This window comes from Larus michahellis, chromosome 7 (assembly GCF_964199755.1).
Source record: "Larus michahellis chromosome 7, bLarMic1.1, whole genome shotgun sequence".
Lineage (NCBI taxonomy): Eukaryota > Metazoa > Chordata > Aves > Charadriiformes > Laridae > Larus > Larus michahellis.
The window spans coordinates 48,186,783-48,206,238 of record NC_133902.1 but is presented as its reverse complement, the minus strand read 5'-3'; the positions used below and the strand labels follow the sequence as shown (position 1 = coordinate 48,206,238).

The window sequence follows — 19,456 nt, the reverse complement described above, 5'->3', positions numbered from 1 at the left end:
GAGTAACAGCTTCCATGCTGAGAAATAAAATACAAAGACAAACTGCTTTTGAAATTGCCTTGACCTTTTTCCATAATCTTGAGACACGCTGCCTTAAATAAACTATCATATCGATTTGATCAGCAAAAGCCAAAAAAAAAAAAAAGCCATACGCATGCCTTATTGAAACTGGACCAATACAACTCCCAGCAAGCATCCTTAAGTGGAAAGATGAGATAAGCACATCAAGAAATATGGGTTTAATTAAGAAGCCACCCCCTTTAAAAGTTTGTTCCCTAGTCAGATAATCAGATAAAAATTCTTATGTAAATTTAACATGCTGTAACAAGAGAAGCAACAAATTACCACTTCGAGAGCACTCTTGTCCCTAGATCACAGAATACGCTGCAAACTTAATTGAGTACTTTGATATCCCAAAGAAGACAGTGAGAGCCATGAAGTTAAAATAACTAACCCACACTAACACAGAGTAAACCAAGGAAACGAAAACAGAATTTGCAAGTAATCCAGCATCTGCATTACAGCACTAACCACAACCTTCTCCCACCTGCCCTTCCAAAGCGGAACGGGGCTTATGTTTCCCACTGGCTGTACTGTACCGCACACACACACCAGTGCCTTTGCCACAAGATTAAGCTTGGCTTCCACTGGCCACATGGAAGGCATGGCATTTTATCTCTCTGCACCTCAGTTCTGTATCTATGCAAATAAATTATTTTTTTGTTGCGTCTTTTGGTCTATTTAAACCACAACTGCTTCAGAGCAGAGCCTTTATTTTATCCTACCATAAAGTAAAACTCCTATCAAGATATGACCATAACCTCAGCTGGGGTCTCTACCGCTCATTTTTACTGTGATAATCTTCAATAATAATAATAATAATCTTAACCATCAGGCTATGCTGCCTCCCTTCTGCACTGTACTGAATTCATACTAATGGAATGATTATGGGAAGCTTAACTAGAGAAATTATCTAGTTTACATTCACCTTACAGTAAAACCTTAACACTTAATTGCTTGGCTAAAAGCTTTAGCTCATTTGCCTAACATACACAAGAGGTTCAACATTTTCTTAATTACAGAACTAATTTTGATCATGTCTCACTCCAACTGGGCTGGAAAATGCGTCCAGGATGGATGTGAAGAAGTAAGAGGCTGTTCTTCTTGCATCCCATGTATTACAGATTGCAGCATTCAAAACAAGGCACCAAGCCAATCAAAGTCAGAACACGCAGCCCCAGGCACTACGCTTCATTACAAATTTAGCTATTTGCAAACACCACGTCACTGAGGCACAGAAACAAAACCTGCACCTACGAAACATATTTTGTAAGTGCCAGAAGTTTTTACGTGGAAAGGGGAGAGGGAGCTTTGGGACGCATGAGGTAGAGGAAAGAAGCCGAGCTGAAACGGGGGTCATCCTCAAAACAACCCCAAGACATGTTCAGGAATTTAAAGTTACTAGAAGATACACCTATATAACGTAAAATATAAAAGCACGACAGGCTGCACAGGCTTAGAGCAAACAAGTTATCCCACTCCGCAGGCAGGATTCCCACCACTGAGCCCTGCTGACCAGATGGTCTAACTGTGAGAAATGAAAAAGCACGTTTGCGAGTCAGCCCCTACCTTCAGCATAAATGTCCTTGGTGCTTTAATTCAACCAACAGACTCACATTCTTCTAAATCCAGATGTCCAGAGCTCAGCCTTCCTACTTCAGGCTGATGTATGTGAATCATTTCTGTATTTTCTGAGATAAATACATGGTGTTGCCAATCAAAGTAGACAAATATAGTTGTGCTAAGTGAGGTGACACAGACATGCAAATTCCTGCTCAAAACTCATCGCAATCAGAGGCTGTACAGGAGGGATTAATCTAACACTGACTTATGAGCAGATCTCTTTAATCCTAAATATTTAAAAAAAAAAAACAAACCAACCTTTTTCCTTCACCTCAATTTTGTGTAACTATCCAAGTGTCTTGAAGTTTTATTTATGCCTCGAGTTACAGAAGACTAAAATTAAACTTTACTGAAACTAAGGCTGAACACAGAGCAAAAAGGTGAAACTACAGGTTGCTTCTTTGGTTTAAAAAAAACTGGACTCAATTAAGGATATTCTAGTCTATGAACTCACTGCCAAAAAGAAATAATTGGACTAAAGCCACAAAGGCCACTTTCAACGTGACACCAAATGGTATTATGAACTTTGTTTAAAGCATCTGTACAGTTTTACCAATCGCTGAGAAGTACATGTATGTCATGTCTTTTCCAGATGCAAAGGCTGTTTAGCCAATTTCAGTGAATTTTTTTTATTTTTTTTTTTTTACACACACACACACCCCCCCACCCACCCCTTATAATGGCAGAGCTATAAACCTCTTGAAAAATTGGATTCTGGAAACAGTGACAGCTTTAACTACTGCCTTGTCGGTGTTGCCACTAACAGAAAACTCGCTGCGCTGGTGGAACAGCAGGCACTTGGAAGGAGAGGCACGTCGCATTGCATACAGCAACTGCTACTTTGCCCAATTCCTCCCCAGGTATCAAATCAATACACATTACTCATTTTCCTGCTGTTTTACTACAGCAGCTCTCTCTGATCCTATGGTTTACACCAAAACCCACTGGGAAAGGCATTGCGCACGCAAGCGCACCAATCGGCCCTGCCGAATAAATCATCATCTCTCTTTAATTAAGATTAATGTTGCAGCCTTTCCTGCTTATAAAACCCAAAAGGTCCAAGCTGAAGGCATTGAGTTGGAGTGAAACACCCTGCCTGCACATCTAAGGCAGCCGCAGCAATACTGGGAGGTTATCGGCTGAGCTCAAAAATTCTCCATCTCCCAAGAAGCATTTGCACTACATGGTGTTTGCAAACTGGTAAGAATTAAGTAGTTCCATAGCCTTCAGCTTTCTCCTGCCGAAATTAATGAAGACCCTACCCAGGAATGAATGAGAGGCTGGCTTTTTGTCAAAACTCCTGAAGAACCCCTGCCTGAAGGTAAGCAACGTGCAGCAGACATTTTTACCCAAACCCAGTCCCAGCCACGGGGCCACTTTGCCCTGCTCCAGAGCCAACACTGTGATGAGATGACCATACCAGCAGCTACAGCCCCACCAGGGCAGCTACAGCCACTAGTTCTGGCAAGAGTGTGAAATTAAGAGGATGAGAAAAGAGAATCCTATGGAAGCAGTTACACACTCCTCTTCTTCACGGAAAACCAGGCTCATATTCCTGCGCAGCCCACAGGCAAAGCGGCAGCAAAGACAAGGCTCATTTGCATGTACTGTGCGATATGACTTCAATTGTGAGATATGACTCAGGTAGATTTACTCCAGACATTCTGCCGAAATCTTTGCAGGAGAGCTCATCAGGCAGGCACTGCCCGATCAAGCACACTGCTTCTTGTTTAAATCCAGGGCAGAAGAGGAGATGAGCTCATATTAAAAAAAGAAGAGGTCAAGAAAGGTGACAGTCCCTCCTAGGCAGGAAGCCTCTTTTCATATGCTTCAGGAAGTGCTACATTCACACATATGGAACTCTATAAATAAGAAACAAGCTAAACTCTCTTGTCACTTGAGCATCCTAAAGCTTTAAAATCTATTCACAACCACCGCTGAAAAGCTAAGAAACACTCCGAACGTTTTTCTCAAGAAGCTGCCTACCTTGGTACCCGTTAAAGGCAATTAGGACCAACACATGCAGTATCTGTGCCACCCCTGCCCTGTGACAGTTATGCTGACAAGAACTTGCAATAAAATTGAGGGAAAGTCTATTTTATTTCATGCTGTGTTTGCACAGTGCTTAGCACAACGGGTCCTCATCCACGGCTGGCTCGGTGAGCTGGGACCAACACAACAGTCACCTGGTGTCCTCGGATGCAGGAAACTTTGGTGGAGACCTTCAGTGAAAGGCAGGCTACACGCGGCAGACTATAAAATGCAAGTCTGGTAGCACTTCTAGTCTGCAGATTTTTCCCCCGCTCAAGATCTGAATTTATTTTCACAGAATTTTTTATGGCGCAGGTCGCACATCAGTCATGTGACTGTAGTGTCTGATCTAAGATGCATGAAGGATTCTCAAGTAAAACATAAGTGAACCCAAACCCTCAAGACAGTCAACTCAAAACTGCTGAGAGACACTGCTATTTGAGTACAAGGTACAAAAACACACGTGCTCTAGCGCTGCCTCTGCTCTTCAAATCAAAGTATGTATTTAAATATATAATCTTGCAAGGAAGAAGTCTGATCAGTCAAAAAGGTTTAATTTTCCATTTTTTCCCCACTCTCCAGCAATTCCTTGCAGAGCTGCCGAAGATATGCAAGTGTTACAGAGCAGCGAAGCACTTCACAACTCCACTCCCTTAGAATTGGGACCCAAGAAACATCTGAGCCTTCAGAAACCCAGAGGCAAAGAGAGTTACAGGCAAATAACTATTTGCTAATTATACTTCCAGGACTGACACTATTGAAAAATGTGGTCATCCCTCAGGCCGCATTTTCTCTAAAATCATCAAGGATCTGAGAAAGCAGAGTTTACTTCTCAAGTTTTCACTCTTCTCTGAATCTCATTTCAGAACGAAAAAAAGGAATATCTTTCAAGCAGCCACAAAAATGTATTTTCATATTTTACATTTATTATTCAAATTAAATATGATAAATGCTTAACTGCTGTTCCCACAGAACCCAGTTCAATTTATGAGTTGCTCCCCACAAAAGCTTCGTGACAGCACAGTCTTTTGCTAAGGATAATGAGCACGTCTGGAGAATAATTTTTTATTTCTTTATTTAAAATCGAGGGCAATGAAAACATATGGTTTTAAAAACAAGAAAATACAAATCAAAATTAAATAAGGAGGCACTATCAGAGGAGTAGCATTGCACACTGGACAAAAAAACCCAAAAAACTATTTCCTGCTCAAGAGCATGAAAAAAACATATTTCCCTGGACAGAAATTATGCATTAAAAGTTATAAATGGATAGGCGGCTGAAAACAGTGCTTAGGTGCCTTAGTCCATACGTCAACATACAATTTTTATGTGCACACTAACACATGTATAATTAGGCAGACAATTTGCACACTATTCATCAAGAATAGCTGGGGCTGACACTAACAAGGCTGATTCCAGCACAACTGCCGCTTGGCAGGACGCAATCTTACACTCAACCACAATTTCAAAAGCCCATTTTTCAGCAAGACATTGACTTTGATTTCTGTCTTAGCTTAACCGCCCACTGATGTCATCCTCATTTTGGGACAACAGCATTCAACCCACTGTAAATATGATCAATGAGCAACCCTGTACATATGAAACAGATTGCGTCTGACAAGGCATTTTATGGGAATCCAGCTGAAGAGCAAACCTGCCTCAAAATTCCAAGCAGCAATGGAGATGACTGAATTTAATTTCATAATTAATTTCTTTAGGAGGGAACTTCTTCAGATTCTAAACAAGGGTCTCCTCTGCCCCATTAAAATGGGGAGCAGGAGGGAGGCAACAGGCAAGAAATCCCAAGAAAAAGACCACATCTCATCCTCCCTTTCCTACCCAGTTCCCAGAATAAACCCTGTGGCGGAGCGCACACTCAACTTCATAAGGCAGACTTGAAAGAACATCTCTGTTCTGCAGTGATGGAGGTTTGTAAAGCTGCAGATCAGCTGGTGGCACGGCCAGCTCTTAGGGTGCAGGCAGCATGCACGTATGGAAAATACCAGGTCTAAGTCATCTCCAGGCAAGCACAAGAGAGAAGCAGATCTCTTGCTCCCTTCCCCCCATTTGTTCTCGCTTAAAAATACAAGATGTTCAAATCCAAAGCCCCCTTGTTTACAAGAATCACAGTTTGACTGCAGATGTTTTATCTTCCTTGTTCATCATACAAACCACTCTTGACCTTGTGCAATAATTGCTTGCTTTTCACTCACAAGCCCTCCCTCTGCTGCTATTTACATTCAGGGTTGTGCTGCTTTGATCACTGAGCCATTTGTAACAAATGCCTTCCAAGATGGATAGTGATAAGTAGGACAGTCCCCTGTTTTCATTCACGATTAATATCCAAAATAGCTGTAGAAACGTTTTAATCAAATCACAGGAGGGGAAACGGGTTATCTCTGTTACCCAAAGGTGCTTCAAGGAAGCCTTCTCAGACTTCATTATTTCAATGAGGCAGGGGAAGAGACAGGGTAGCAGTTGGGTCTCAGACTTCAGGGGTCACAACTGACATAGCCCCTGCAATCCTCCCGGGATCACAACACAACCACAAACAGCAACCTGCTGAGGACCCCCAGCTCAGGGGCTACAGCGCGTTACCTGCGACAGATCCAAAAAGCCATCTACGGGCTCAGTGGGGAGCAGTGACCAACAGCATTAGAAAACCATGTTTTTGCCTGACTTACTGTTGCAGACACTCCCATTGGACACTTCTTTTGTTCATTTCCCATGAGTTCTGTGGAAGACCGCATTCCTACGCTGTGTATAATCCAGATCAATTAACTCTCACCTCAAGCCATTCAAGGAATAAAAAACCCAAGCACTGATGACATTTTATCATGGTGGGTCATATCTGCAAGAGGCAAGTGTCATAAATTCTTCTGTTCATGAAGGAAGGCAAATTAAAATCCTGACACACAGTGCCTTGGTATTCTTTAACTTGGGCTGAAGAATGCTAGAAATAAGGCATTCTCCTTAATGTGGTGCTTGCTATGTTCACTTTCCAAATATAGAAGATAGCAAAAAATACCATGGAGACGTCAAGATTTGACTAGACTCTACTGTTCATATTGTTCTTAAACACTGGGTTTTAAGGAACATAAGCTACAGGCATAATAGTCTATACTAAAGGTTGCTCTTAAGGGCTCTGTGTAGCCAATTAATTGTATGGTTTTCAAATGCTTAGTGAAGGAAAACCTGTGCAACTATTTAGTAATTAACAACTGACTGTAATAGGGTCAATTACTAACGCTGACAAAGAACTTTCTCCTCACTATGAATGTGAAGCTTGCTCTCCCAAGTCAGGCATTGGTGCAATATATATTAAACAAGCTGTTGATGAAATAATGTTTCAGATATCACTTCTGAACGAGCACATTTGGATGACATCAGAAGCTAAGGGCATGAGCAAAGCATATGCCACACAATCCCCCACTAAAAATTGGGTTTTGAAGAAGTTTAAAGAAGTATCACCTACCCAAGAAGCACGAAGGGGATGCTATAAAAAGAAGACAAAACCACTATTAATGGGACTTACAAAGAAGAGAGGGCAAAAAGTGACACCTCAAAATCCTTAGCGCTTTATATGGCACTTGTTATCTTCAAAGCATTGCACAAATATTAACTAATTAATCCTCACATTTTTCTGCCAGGTGATAAGAGACGAAGCTTAATTTAAATAGTTGGAGTAAGATTCATACAGAAAAGCAATCTGCAAGAGGCAAAAGGGAGGCAGCATCAGAGCACACCAGCACCAGCTGATCCTACAGCAGCACACAACCACACACTCATGATGTGCCATCTCCTGAAAACTGAGAAGGGGGAGAGGAAGAGTCTGTTTGCAGTCACCCAGCAAATATGCTATATGACCATAAACTCAAAAAGACAACAGACAAGGTATCATCAAGGGAGCCACAAATGAGACTACCTTTGTTATCTGTGTTCTGCAAGCACAAAAAAATCACAGTGCCCCACACCAACGCTACCAACTACTCTCAGCTAGCAAGTGCCAAAACTTAAGACCTGCTTTGCTATCACAATTTTTTGCCATTCACAAGCTTGAAATAGTGGCAGGGTAAAGGTAAAACATAACTAACTTCCAAAGTAAACCCTGTCCACCTCAAGAAATTTAAGGCAATGCTGGTGATTAAGGTGATTCTGGTTCCAATTGCATTGAGTTTTTTCATTCATGGGCCTCCAAACACAACTCTGAAGACAGGTAAGTCTCATTACCTCTATTTTACCGAAATGAAGGAACTCAAGGAACTGCATCACCAAGAAGTAAAAGAAATGGTCAACAACAGAACAAACACCTCTTACATCACCAATTGCTCACAACATTGTGAACACACCACTGGGCAAAAACACCACTTGTGATGACCACACCACACTTATGGCAACAACCCTGGTCCTCTGAAGTAAACAGGAGCTCTGGCACCAAAGCCAAAGTATTCAAAACATCACTCCATAAGGTACAGAGTTGAGTAATAAAACCAGTCCTGAAAGCCAAGGTTTGATTTGGGAAGGGCACGTGAGGACACGGAACGTTGCCCATGTCACAAGTTTTACAAATCCATGCTTTGAAGAGGGAACAGAAATGAAGTAGGAATTGGGCAGGGGAGACAGCAAGTAGAGGATTTGCCTCTGCAATACCCTCCCTCTGACTGCAGCAAAACACTTCCCAAAGCAGCTCCTGTAGTACAAACATTAACTGGAAGGGAAGAGGCACTCTTGAATTCAAACCCAAATGCCACCACAAGAAACAGCATCCGAGCGCTGCAGAGGAGAAGCAGTGCTCACACCCTGCCTGCAAACTCACCAGAGGCAAACTGCTGCCACGCTGCAGGGCTACCTGCAACACAAAGAGTGAGCCACATCCAAGTCCTTCCCGCAGACCTGGATTCACAAGCCCATGTCAGTGCTCACCGGTGCACTTCCATGATGTTACTGGGACTTGAGGAGCTGGAAGCCTGAAATGGTCCTTTGAAGCCTTTCTTTGAAGGCATCGGGTTTGAATGGCATCAGGTCAAGACGCCTGCTTCCCAACGGCGTTCAGACTCTCTTGACTCAGTTTCTCTGTCATTAAGCCAACACTCAGAAGACAAACTGATCTTTGCCACATTTGCCTGAGATAACATTCACCAGTGTTTGCAAAGCAAACGGATCCCAGATGCGTAATCCTGGTAGAAGCAGAGGCTGGCCTCTGCTAGGCAAAGGACAGTACCCGATACACCAGAGGAAATGCAAATCCACCTTGATGTGAAACTCCTTCCCAATGCCTTTAATAGTCAATTCAGTCATTCGAGTGTGAAATATAGTCAACCACTTGACATACCAAATAGGGAATTATCTCTAAAGTTAAACCACAACTTCCCCATGACTCTACGACTCATTCAAGAAATAAAACTTTACAGCAGGCGGAGATCATTGCAGTATCTTCCTCACGTGTGTGTCACATATTCACAGTGATGCAGAAGATAACAACATCTTCCATTAGAAGACAGTGAAGTGTTTTCTTCATCCAGTTTTGTAGTTTTCCTTTTACGAATGCAGGAAGTCTTACAGAGATAAGGATTTCAATTCTCGGAAGCCATCTCCAATTTTGGGTCCTACTTTAAAAATTAGTCCTATTTTTCAGGAGTGCTATTACACACACGACTCTAGCTGCTGTCCCAGGGGCATTGCAAGCACTCAGCACTTCCAGGGGAAAAAAAAATTTAAAAAAAAATCACGTTTGGGAACATAAAAAAGGATGGTCTGGAAGGAAAGACAATGTTCTCATTAACCTCTGTCCTATTAAACAGCTGGCATTACCTTTGCTTTAACTTTACACGCTGAGAACCTGCCGATTTAACAGCCTCACTGACTTTGCAAACATTGACTCAAGAAAAATTTAAAAGCAGGTTTTGCAATGTCACAGCTGTAGGCTAGTTTTTTAATCCTGGCATACAGCGAGTTACATATTTCAAGATGAAAAATCGCACCTTCAAGTGCAAGATAATGCAAATTGGAAGAAATAATTTAAACTACTTGTACACAGCAAAGGGGAAAGAATTAGCTGAATCAACAGCTCCATGAAGACATCTGCTCAGCATGCAGCATCACAGAGCAAATAAAATGCTGGGGCAAATTAAGAAGGGGAAGAGAGAATAATGTGGATAAATTATAATGGCTTCATATAATTTCACTGACAACGGCAGGCCCACTCTGCTCATCTCAAAGACACCAGCTCTGCAATACAAAAGGTCCAAAGAAGGACAACTAGAATAGTTAGAAAAAAAGAGATTCACGTGAAGAAAGCCGGAAAAAAATATGATCTTTTCATCTACAAAAAGAAATCACAGCAAAATACTTACATTAACTTGAAATGAATGTTACGGTAAGATAAGATCTGACAGTCACAGTGGATATAGAAGGAGATACCACAAATAACTCCACGTGTTCAGTTATTTTAAATGAAGAGAAAATTCAGTCCACTTGTAACTCCACTTGGTCCTCAGCATATACTTAATCCGAGGAATACACTGCCGCAAGTATCATTAAGAGAAGTAGTGTGCATATTAAGGATGAGCCACATGGGAAAAAAAGCCACACTAAGACCTCTTCAACATTTTAGAAAGAGTTCAGCCTGACTTCAGTTTCACTTGAAATCAATAAATAAATTGCAGATAGCAGAGGTCTGTGCTTCTAGACCAAGCTTAGAATAAAACAAACACTGTGCACAATGCACAGCATTTCTTTTCCCTCCTCCTGAATGAGCTGACAGCCCTGCCCCTGCCCGGGGCAAAAGGCTACATCACACATGGCCGATGCTTTCTATCCCACAATGACAATTCTAATATTAGTACAGAACAAGCACAGGGCAATTAGCAATTCCACACTTGATTTGTATGAATTAGATGAGCACTCCTAGGTCATACATTTCCAAATACATTTCAGATGACGCGTGCGTAAAAAAATTAATGTAATTTTTCATTAATTATTAACCCTATTTGTCCAGGCAAAAGGAAGAACTGTAGTTCATGCCAATAAAGTAAATAAAGGAATGCTTTAAAGCATACCTTCGCCAGTCTTTTGAGCTATTTATGCTAAATTCTGTGGATAAGAAAAGAAAAATCAGACTTTAAAATATTTCTGTAAGTAGGAGCCTCCCTGAGGTAAGGAGTGCTCTATTTAGTGTAATTGCAATGAAACATACCCAGGTCCTCCGGAATGCACCGAGATAGAGAGCGCCACATCCGAGGGGCGCAGAGGCAGGGCCGGCACGGCTGCCCCACGGGAGGCACCGGCTGCCCCACGGGAGGCACCGGCTGCCCCACGGGAGGCACCGGCTGCCCCACGGGAGGCACCGGCTGCCCCACGGGAGGCACCGGCTGCGCACAGGTGCACAAAGCCGAGCGAGGCAGCTTGGCTTTGGCAGAGCCACCGCCAAGGGAAAGCCTGTGCCGCCGCGGCACCGATTGTCACACCAAACTTAGGAACGAACGAAGCGCCCGCCGCTCCGAGCCCCCGGGGCCGGTACCGCACGGGGGCTGCAGCCCGCAGCCGCTCGGGGAGACGCCGCGGCACGCCGGGGTGGGTTTTTGAGAGGAGGGAGGGAGGGAAGCAGGAAAGCAGCGCACGGGCTGGGCAAACACCCGGGAGGAGAGCTGCCGGAGCCCAGCCACGCCGGGCTGTGCCGTGCCGAGCCCAGCCCGCCCGGGGCGGCGGGGGCAGCCGCCGCGCCCAGCCCGAGGGGCCCGTCCCACTCCCAACTTTCCCCCAACTCCGCCGGCCGCGCCGAGCGCCGCACCCCGGCCCGGGGAAAGGGGGGACACCCCGCGCCCGCCCGCCCGCCTGCCGCCCCGGGGCGCGGCCGCCGCCACTCACCGCCAGGCCCAGCAGCAGCAGCCGCCCGCGGCGCCGCGCAGCCCCCGCGCCCTGCCCCGGCACAACCATCGCCGCCGCCGAGCCGGACCCGCCGCCGCCGCTGCGGGCTGCTGCCACGTCTGGCGGCGCAGGCGCGCCCCAGCCGCTACCGCCCGCCCGCCCAGCGGCATGACGGGGCTTGTAGTCCGCCCCGCGCCTCCGTCCCGAGGGTGTGTGCGGCTCCCACAGCGATCCGGCACATGGCAACTGAAAAACCCACCCGAAGCACTGCCAGCAATCACAATTAAAAAGGCAATCTCCGTCCAGTTTGTTTCAACAGAGGATAAAAAGGGAAAAGTTCCAGCTCTTCTTCTCTGATGTCCCACTGGCCTTCCCTCTAGAATTAGTTTTTTGTGCATTCACTTCTCTCCCAGTGTGTACCTCACTCTAGGGAGACTTCTGGCAAATAACCTCCTTCTTGATGCTTTTTTGTCAGAGTCTTTATAAGCTTCTACTGGTCTAGAGGGGTCTGCAGGACAAGTCTTGTGAGGACTGAGGGTCCTCACTGAGGGAGCTGGGGTTGTTCAGCCTGGAGAAAAGGAGGCTGAGGGGAGACCTTATCACTCTCTGCAACTGCCTGAAAGGAGCAAGGTGGGGTTGGTCTCTTCTGTCGAATAACAGGCGACAGGCTTCAAGTTGTGCCAGGGAGGCTCACATTGGATATTAGGAAAAATTTCTACACCAACAGGGTTATCAAGCATTGGAACAGGCGGCCCAGGGAAGTGGTAGAATTTCCATCCCTGGACCTATTTAAAAGATGTGTAGACGTGGTGCTGAGGGGCATGGTTTAGTGATGGTTTTGTCAGTGTTAGGTTGATGGTTGGACTCGATGATCTGAAAGGCCCCTTCCAACCTAGATGATTCTGATTCTTAGATGTGGGGCAAAAGGTGAATAAGGGAACCAAAAAAAAAAGGAAAGGGGAGAGAGAGTCAACCGGAAGAGAAGCTTAGAAACGAGGCCCTGTTCTTGTAAGTTGTTCCCACTTGTTATCATTAAATCCTAAAGGAGAACCCTGCTTTATCTTCACGTGTTGGCAATGATGCCAAAGTGCAAGCAAATAAATACACTGAGCCTGACCGTGATCAATTTGTGCAGCCTCCATTATAATGACGCTATTTGAATGATTGCTGCATCCAGACGAACAAATCGGTCTGTACCCTTGGTTAGGGACATGCAGTGAGCCAGCTCTGCCTCGCAAGGACATCCCAAATGTTCTGCCAGTAATCTTAAGGTCAAAGCGGGTCAGCCGCGTTATAATTGGCTTCCCACAAACAGAAGGGATCTTCACCTACCGCCCAGTGGCCGTGTGAAATTCTTCCTTGGCTCAGAAACATCAAAGGAAAATCAAAGGCATCTTTTTGAGTCTGATCCTTACAGCTGACTGTCGCCTGAGCATTACACTAAGAGGCTGGCTGCAAGGGAGCAATTTGTAGATCCATACAGCTGACTGATCACTTCAAGCGGTGATCATGAAAACTGAATGCCGTTGACATTAACAAGTCCCCTGGTGGAGATGTAATTTTGCAAAGCAGAAACACACGTAGAGAAAGTTATTACTATTAACATTTACACTTTTGTGGCATCTTTTGCGGCAGAAGCAGAGCACACTTTTCTCAGTCACAGCTGGGTAACCTTTAGCAAATCATTTCACAGTGCTATGCCTCGCTTCCCATTTGCAGGCGGCCTCAGTTAGCCTGCCTTAAAATGGGAAATTGGCACTCAAAAATGAGAGCCGTCAGACGAGTTTGGGATGAGGAAGGACACATGGCTGGAGAGGGACTTAGAGAAGGGAGGAAAAGGTAGGAATCTTTTCACTCTACAGTGGAAGGACCCCAAACAAAACATCCTTTGCGTCAAATATCTGTACCCCTAAAGTATATGTTATCTGCACTGCCACTTCTCACCCGCAGTGCCACTTCTCACCTGCAGTCCTTACTGACTGCCCTGAGATGGATGGATGGACGGACGGACGGACAGATGGATGGATGAAGGGCTGCACTGTACTAGTCACCACCAGCACTGGGGCCAGCTTCCCAATCTCTAATAATCAGCCTGCTAGCAAAAGGCTCCAGATCCCCAGTTGAAACACATTTGAAATAAGCTATCAAAACCTCCAGGAAAAGGTAACCTCTTCCAGATCCTGATCACCTTCAGATCCTCAGCCTAGAGCTGAAAGGCTTCTGCACACAACTACCCTGACTCATCCAGACCTCTAATCTCAGTCGGATATCCAGGTCCTCAAAGACTGTTTGAATCCTCCTGTGACTCTTTTGTGTAGAAAACTGTTATATCTTCTGACATATCACATCACAGTTACCAGTATCAGGCAATGCAAAAGTAACTTCAATGTGGTGGAATTTCTGTGCTGTGTCATCACCATATGGGATGTGCTGCCATTGTGGTAGGAAAGGATAAAATCCTGGGACGTGGTTGTTTTGTACATTTTTATCATGATGGCAAGAGGAAGGAAGAAAAGAAGGAAGAAAGAAAAAAAAAGAAGACAAGCTATTTCAAACTGTGCTTCTGAGAGGTTATATAAAAAACCCAGTTTGGGAAGCTGCAATTCTTATATACAGAACAATATAAAAAGGGTATCCATGTGGCAACTACAGCTTCTTTCTTTCAGTTCAGCTCAATAATTTGTATCGACATGACAGGCATTGCCAAAACTTAAGAGACAAGATCATTGAGCATCTGTCTCAGGTCAAAAAAATATATCAAGTATCAGCTCTAGACAAGGCTTTACACAGTGGCAACTACTTAATCAATCCAGTCGTGCATTACTAATGAAGTCATTACAGTTGTATCTGAGTGCACTGCTATCCAGCATCCTAAGTTTTACCCTGTATCTGTTTGGCATTAATATCATATGCTGCTTGCTTTTCTGTAAATGTAATATTTGTATATGGCACCACAAAACACTGTGAAAACATTCATTAATTCACCACTGAGAAGCAAGAAAGAATTACTGCCCTTGGATTATAGATCAGAAAACAGTAGCAGAGAGATTATATGATCTGCCCAAGGCTATAAAACCAGACAGTTTCAGATCATGTTCATTTCCAAAGTCTGCACTGGGTCTGCTAATCCTTACTTGTCTATCTATATTCAAACACCTCTTTCACCAAGAATAAAATACAAAACTGGACTGACAGTAAGTATGTCTGTAAGGAATTACACCTTCCGCATTTGCTATATGTTGCTGCTTTATTTGACAAGCTTTAGTCTTTGTTCTCTTTTTAACCTGAAAAAGTCTCTGGTGGCCTCTGACAAAAGGTAAAATGAGTCACCTTTGCCACAAAAAATGACAGCAGAGCAGACCAAAAAAGATACAAGCACTTTGCAAGCCATACTGAATCCAGGGGCAACATGGTCTACACTGGGACTACATAGCATTTGCCCAAAATGAAAACAGGATTTGCTCACTGCCTTAACTACATCAAGTTTTCCTCCTTCCTTCCAGCAACATCTCTTCCTTCTTTAGTTCAGCTTCAGCCAACTGGTTTTGATCTGCGGGCCTATCTCCTATAAGTTTTGTGACATCTGTGTCATGGCACTGATTGCATCAGCTGAAAAGAGACATACGAGCTGGTTGCCATCAACAGATTGATAGTATCGTAGCCCTCGGCTCCTCGTGACCTTTCCTACAGCTCTTCAGCACATGATGAAAAGGAGAAGAGACAGGACCAGCGCCTGTAGGACTTTACATGGGAGTGGCCTCAGAGAAGTGGCACAACTGTACATCACTTTTCTCCAGCTGACATCTGTCAGAGGGGAGAGTCTGAAGGCGGCTTTCCACTCCTGCTGCCTCCTCAGCACCCGATAGCAGGGCTGCAGATGCAGCATATCCATACACATCAGCTAACAAGTTCCATGGAAGATCATGAGCACGCCAAAATAAGGGGTACAAAGGTTCAGCTGTTACATAAAGGATCGTTTCTTAGGTCAAACATTCCGGTTTCATACTTTTGCATGACCTTTTTTTAACACTATTTTGTTAATGATGGAAATACATCATGAGTCTCAAGGGACTGCTCTGTGCTATTCAGCTGTGGCACATCTGCGCGTTTCACCTGGTTCACTCGCTGCAGTCAATGGGAATGGCACGGAGGCAAGTCAGGGTGGAGTTTAGTCCGAATCTTTTATCTCAATGCTCTGCAAGGATGCTGTATGCAATCATGTAACTCAGTGCCTCCATTTTCTGCATCATACCCCTTTACATTTCTAGTCTAGAAGGACTGTGAACTTTTTGTACAGACCTTGCACAGCACAAAGGAAAAATACACACATGCTGTGTGCTTTCATGGGAATTTTACTTTTGTACTTTATTGTTGTTGTTTCCTTCATTCTAGAATAAAAGTACTTTTGGACCACAGGTAGACAGATGCTCTTTATATATGAGAGGGAAAAAACAGTAGGTACTGCAGGAGTCAGTTAAAAGTTGAGCATAGATAGTTTCCAAATATTTCTTCCTAGAAATTTTCCGTTACAGTTTTTATTGCTTTCTTTAAGTCTGAGGTCTGCATGCCCCTTTACATTTAAGTGGCCCTACTGTTAAGAACACTGTCGTTTCTTTCACTGAATCTCCAAAGCTGGATATAATGCGTTCCTGAGTAACATAAAAACCTTCTACAGTACAGGCACCTTGCTGGCAGGTAGTAGATAATTTATGTCTCTCAGTTACCTGCTGAGAGAACAGTTTAAACAAGATTAAAACAACCACTGGAGTCTAGCTGTTGTGCACTGGCTGCAGCACTACTGCATGTTACCAAAGTACTGCAGTCAAGACAGTTTTCCAGTGATTTGCAGAAGCTTTATAAAATATTTGCAGGTTGTTTTACCGTTACTGCATCATCAGAAAAGTGTTGAACAAGGAGCTTGTGAAGAGGGCTGAGATCGGAATCTGAATTCAATGCACAGCCCAACCACAAGTTTCCTGCATGAGGATTTACATGTCACATGATCTAGCGGGGGCTGATGTCTCCACCTGTAAATCAGAAATACGTGGATAAGTGGGGTTTAGCGAACACCCATTGGATTGTGATGGTGCCTACATACCCTAGTAACAGGAGCCCAAGTGGTTATTTTAGAACAATATAGGTCTCTATTCTGCTGGCAAAATGCTCGACTTTAATACGCAAGTTCACATACCGAGACTGATTCTGCCGTGCTGCCCAGGGGTAGCCTCACGCTAACAGCTGACAACAGGGAAGTAGATGACTTCTCCTGCAAGTACAGTTGTTAGGCCTCTGGTCTGGGTACACAAAATATTAATCTATACAAAGGACTGAATATAAAGATAGGACTATAAATATACGACCAAAATACTGTTCAGTGTAAAACTGTTTGCATTACTGGCCTCCATCTTCAATGGAATTGTATCCATCCACAGTAGCTGAGCATCTGTCTCTGTATTATATCCAAAAATGTATTAGCATTCAACCATCAGCATATATTTGCTGCAGACAATGTTCTACTGAAATATTTTTTGTATATCTATCCTATGAGAATATATCCAATGCATCCAATATATACATATTCAGTACTTTTTCCTCTCCGTATATAGATAGATAATTTTATATCTGCTATTTTTACACATGTGTATGCACACACACGCGTGCAAACACATACATGGCAAGGGCCACTACTCACAGCTGTATGAAAAAAGCTGTGCTGTGATGAAGGTAGCACAAAAAAACCCAACCTTATGACCAAATCCCTTGGCTTTCTGCAGTTGTGCAGTCAGAGTAGCAATTTAGCATTTCAGTAAAGAATTTACTAGGACCTTAGGATTTTCTCTCTCTAAACCTCCTTCCTTCCCAGCATATTGCCGTAACCCATCTTTCAGTAGAGAAACACCACAGAGAATACTGCATGGGAAAAGAGATTGTAGAAGAAGCAGGGAAGCAAGCAGGAATAAGACCTTGATCCTAAACTCTTTGAAGGTAATGGATTGACTTCAGCAGGCTTTGGCGCAATCCTCAGCTGTCAGGGAGAAAACTCAGTAAAGGAAGGAGGAAAACCAGCTGAGAAACAACAGGAAACAAAGGAGGCAGAAAGAAAAAAAATAGCGAAGATAAAAGGAAGAAATCGGAAAGGGTAAAAGGTAGAGTGCCAAGGGAAGAGAGGCTGAGGAGAGCAGTAGTGGACACCGCTAAAACATAAATAGAGTGAGATAAAAACAACAGTGAACGATCCGTGAAATGGAAGCTGATTTGCTCCTAGTTTTTAAGCTGGCTGTCCACATAGCACAACCTCAACATGCCATGACTGAGGCTGCAACTACATTGACCTTTTGATGTGCTCTGTGGCATGCCCTGTGTCCCAGCTCCTGTGGTCACGCAGGCCACCACTTCTTTAGAGAGCACCATGGCTCCCAACTGCTGTATGCATCTAGGTTTCCTATGCAACGAGGAGTCTGGTGTGCATCTGGATCTCACCTTGAGCACAGAGTTGAGTCCTGCGGAAGTCAATGGGAATGGAAGGAGCTCAGTGTGAGAGAAATATGAAGTCTTGCTTCTAGCTTCCACTGCAGCAATGAACAGATCATTTACGGTGGATCTTATAAGCACAAGATTGTTTTGCGGGCCAAAACCAGGAGTTAGGAGACGTAAATTCTGCTTCAGAGCCCTGTCATGAGGGTCTGGCAACTGTTAATAACTCTATAAAGTATTATTTTTCTCATTTTCTCCTCTTGAAATATGCATAAGCCTGGTGACAGGTGGTTACTCAGCTGCTGCTTGTGAAACAGTGAGATTTGCAAACAGGTTCCACTGTGAAACCCTCTGGTAAGGTCTGTGTTGAGAATGCACCATCATAGTAAGTTTTGGTTGTTCTCCCAAGTCTTCCTTTAAGAATACATTCAAATTTTTAAGATATTTAGCAATACCTCTGCATGGCTCTAGGTACCATAACACAATAATGAAATCCTTGCAGCATTATAACAACACTGGGAGAGAACTCTGACAGCCAGGTGAATTCCCGTCTATATCTTCATTGTCAAGGATATCCTCATGCCTGCCTTCTCAAAAAACCTTATCAGACAGATATTTGATAAAGCTGAAAAATATTTCTCTCCTCCTAGGATTCATCCTAAGCCTCTGGAATTGCAATATTGCCCCGGAACAGCCAGACAGCACAGTTCCCTGGGATCCAGAAGACTGAACAGTAGCTCCAGAGGGCATCTCTCCTCCCCCTTGCCTCCCTGTGCCTTTGGGAAAATGCTGAGTAGAAGAGCCAGCCTGAGACTCCAGCCAGATGCAACCAAAGCCAGGATCTCTGCACATGCAGGTAATGGTTTGGATTTCGGACAGTCGCACCTTTGCTTTGATTTCATTTTTGGCCTTTTGGGAGCGTGTAAGCTGAGAATTACCCCCAGGATCAGATGAGAACTAGAGTGAATCTGTGGGAGAGCAGGTTGAGCAAGGAAACACAACCAGGAAATAGTGTGAAGGGCAGATCTAAGAGGGACTGTGTAGAGATACAGCTAGGGATGGTGGCCAAAACTCATGGGTGGATGAGGAGTCTGTGTTTGTGTGAGGATATTGGGGGCAGAGTCTAGCACTGAATGGTGGGTTGAATGAGGAAGACTCAACTGAAATTTCAAAATTGGTGGATGAAGCTTAAGGTAACAAGACAGGAGCTAGAGGGACAGAAAAGCTGTAGCCACACTCTCCCCCACAGCCATTAGATTCATGGATTTCTGCTCTCAGTAAGTGCCTCCACACACTCTGATCTACAGATGACAATTTGCTATTTCTATGAGTTAACTCTGGTGTCTCAACTACCAGGATGGGAATGCTGAATTTTACTGATGTCAAAATGTAATGTAACCTA

General features: G+C 44.0%; 1 protein-coding gene across 1 annotated transcript in view; it reads right to left on the bottom strand.

The window, feature by feature from the left end:
- PDIA5 (protein disulfide isomerase family A member 5) overlaps nucleotides 1-11,714 on the bottom strand; it is a 104,096-nt gene extending 92,382 nt beyond the window's left edge. Inside the window, exon 1 of the mRNA XM_074594150.1 lies at nucleotides 11,581-11,714. Within this exon, the coding sequence (XP_074450251.1) occupies nucleotides 11,581-11,649 (69 nt within the window). The 5' untranslated portion in view covers nucleotides 11,650-11,714. The remainder of the gene's footprint in view (nucleotides 1-11,580) is intronic.
- Between the last annotated feature and the right edge of the window lie 7,742 nt (nucleotides 11,715-19,456).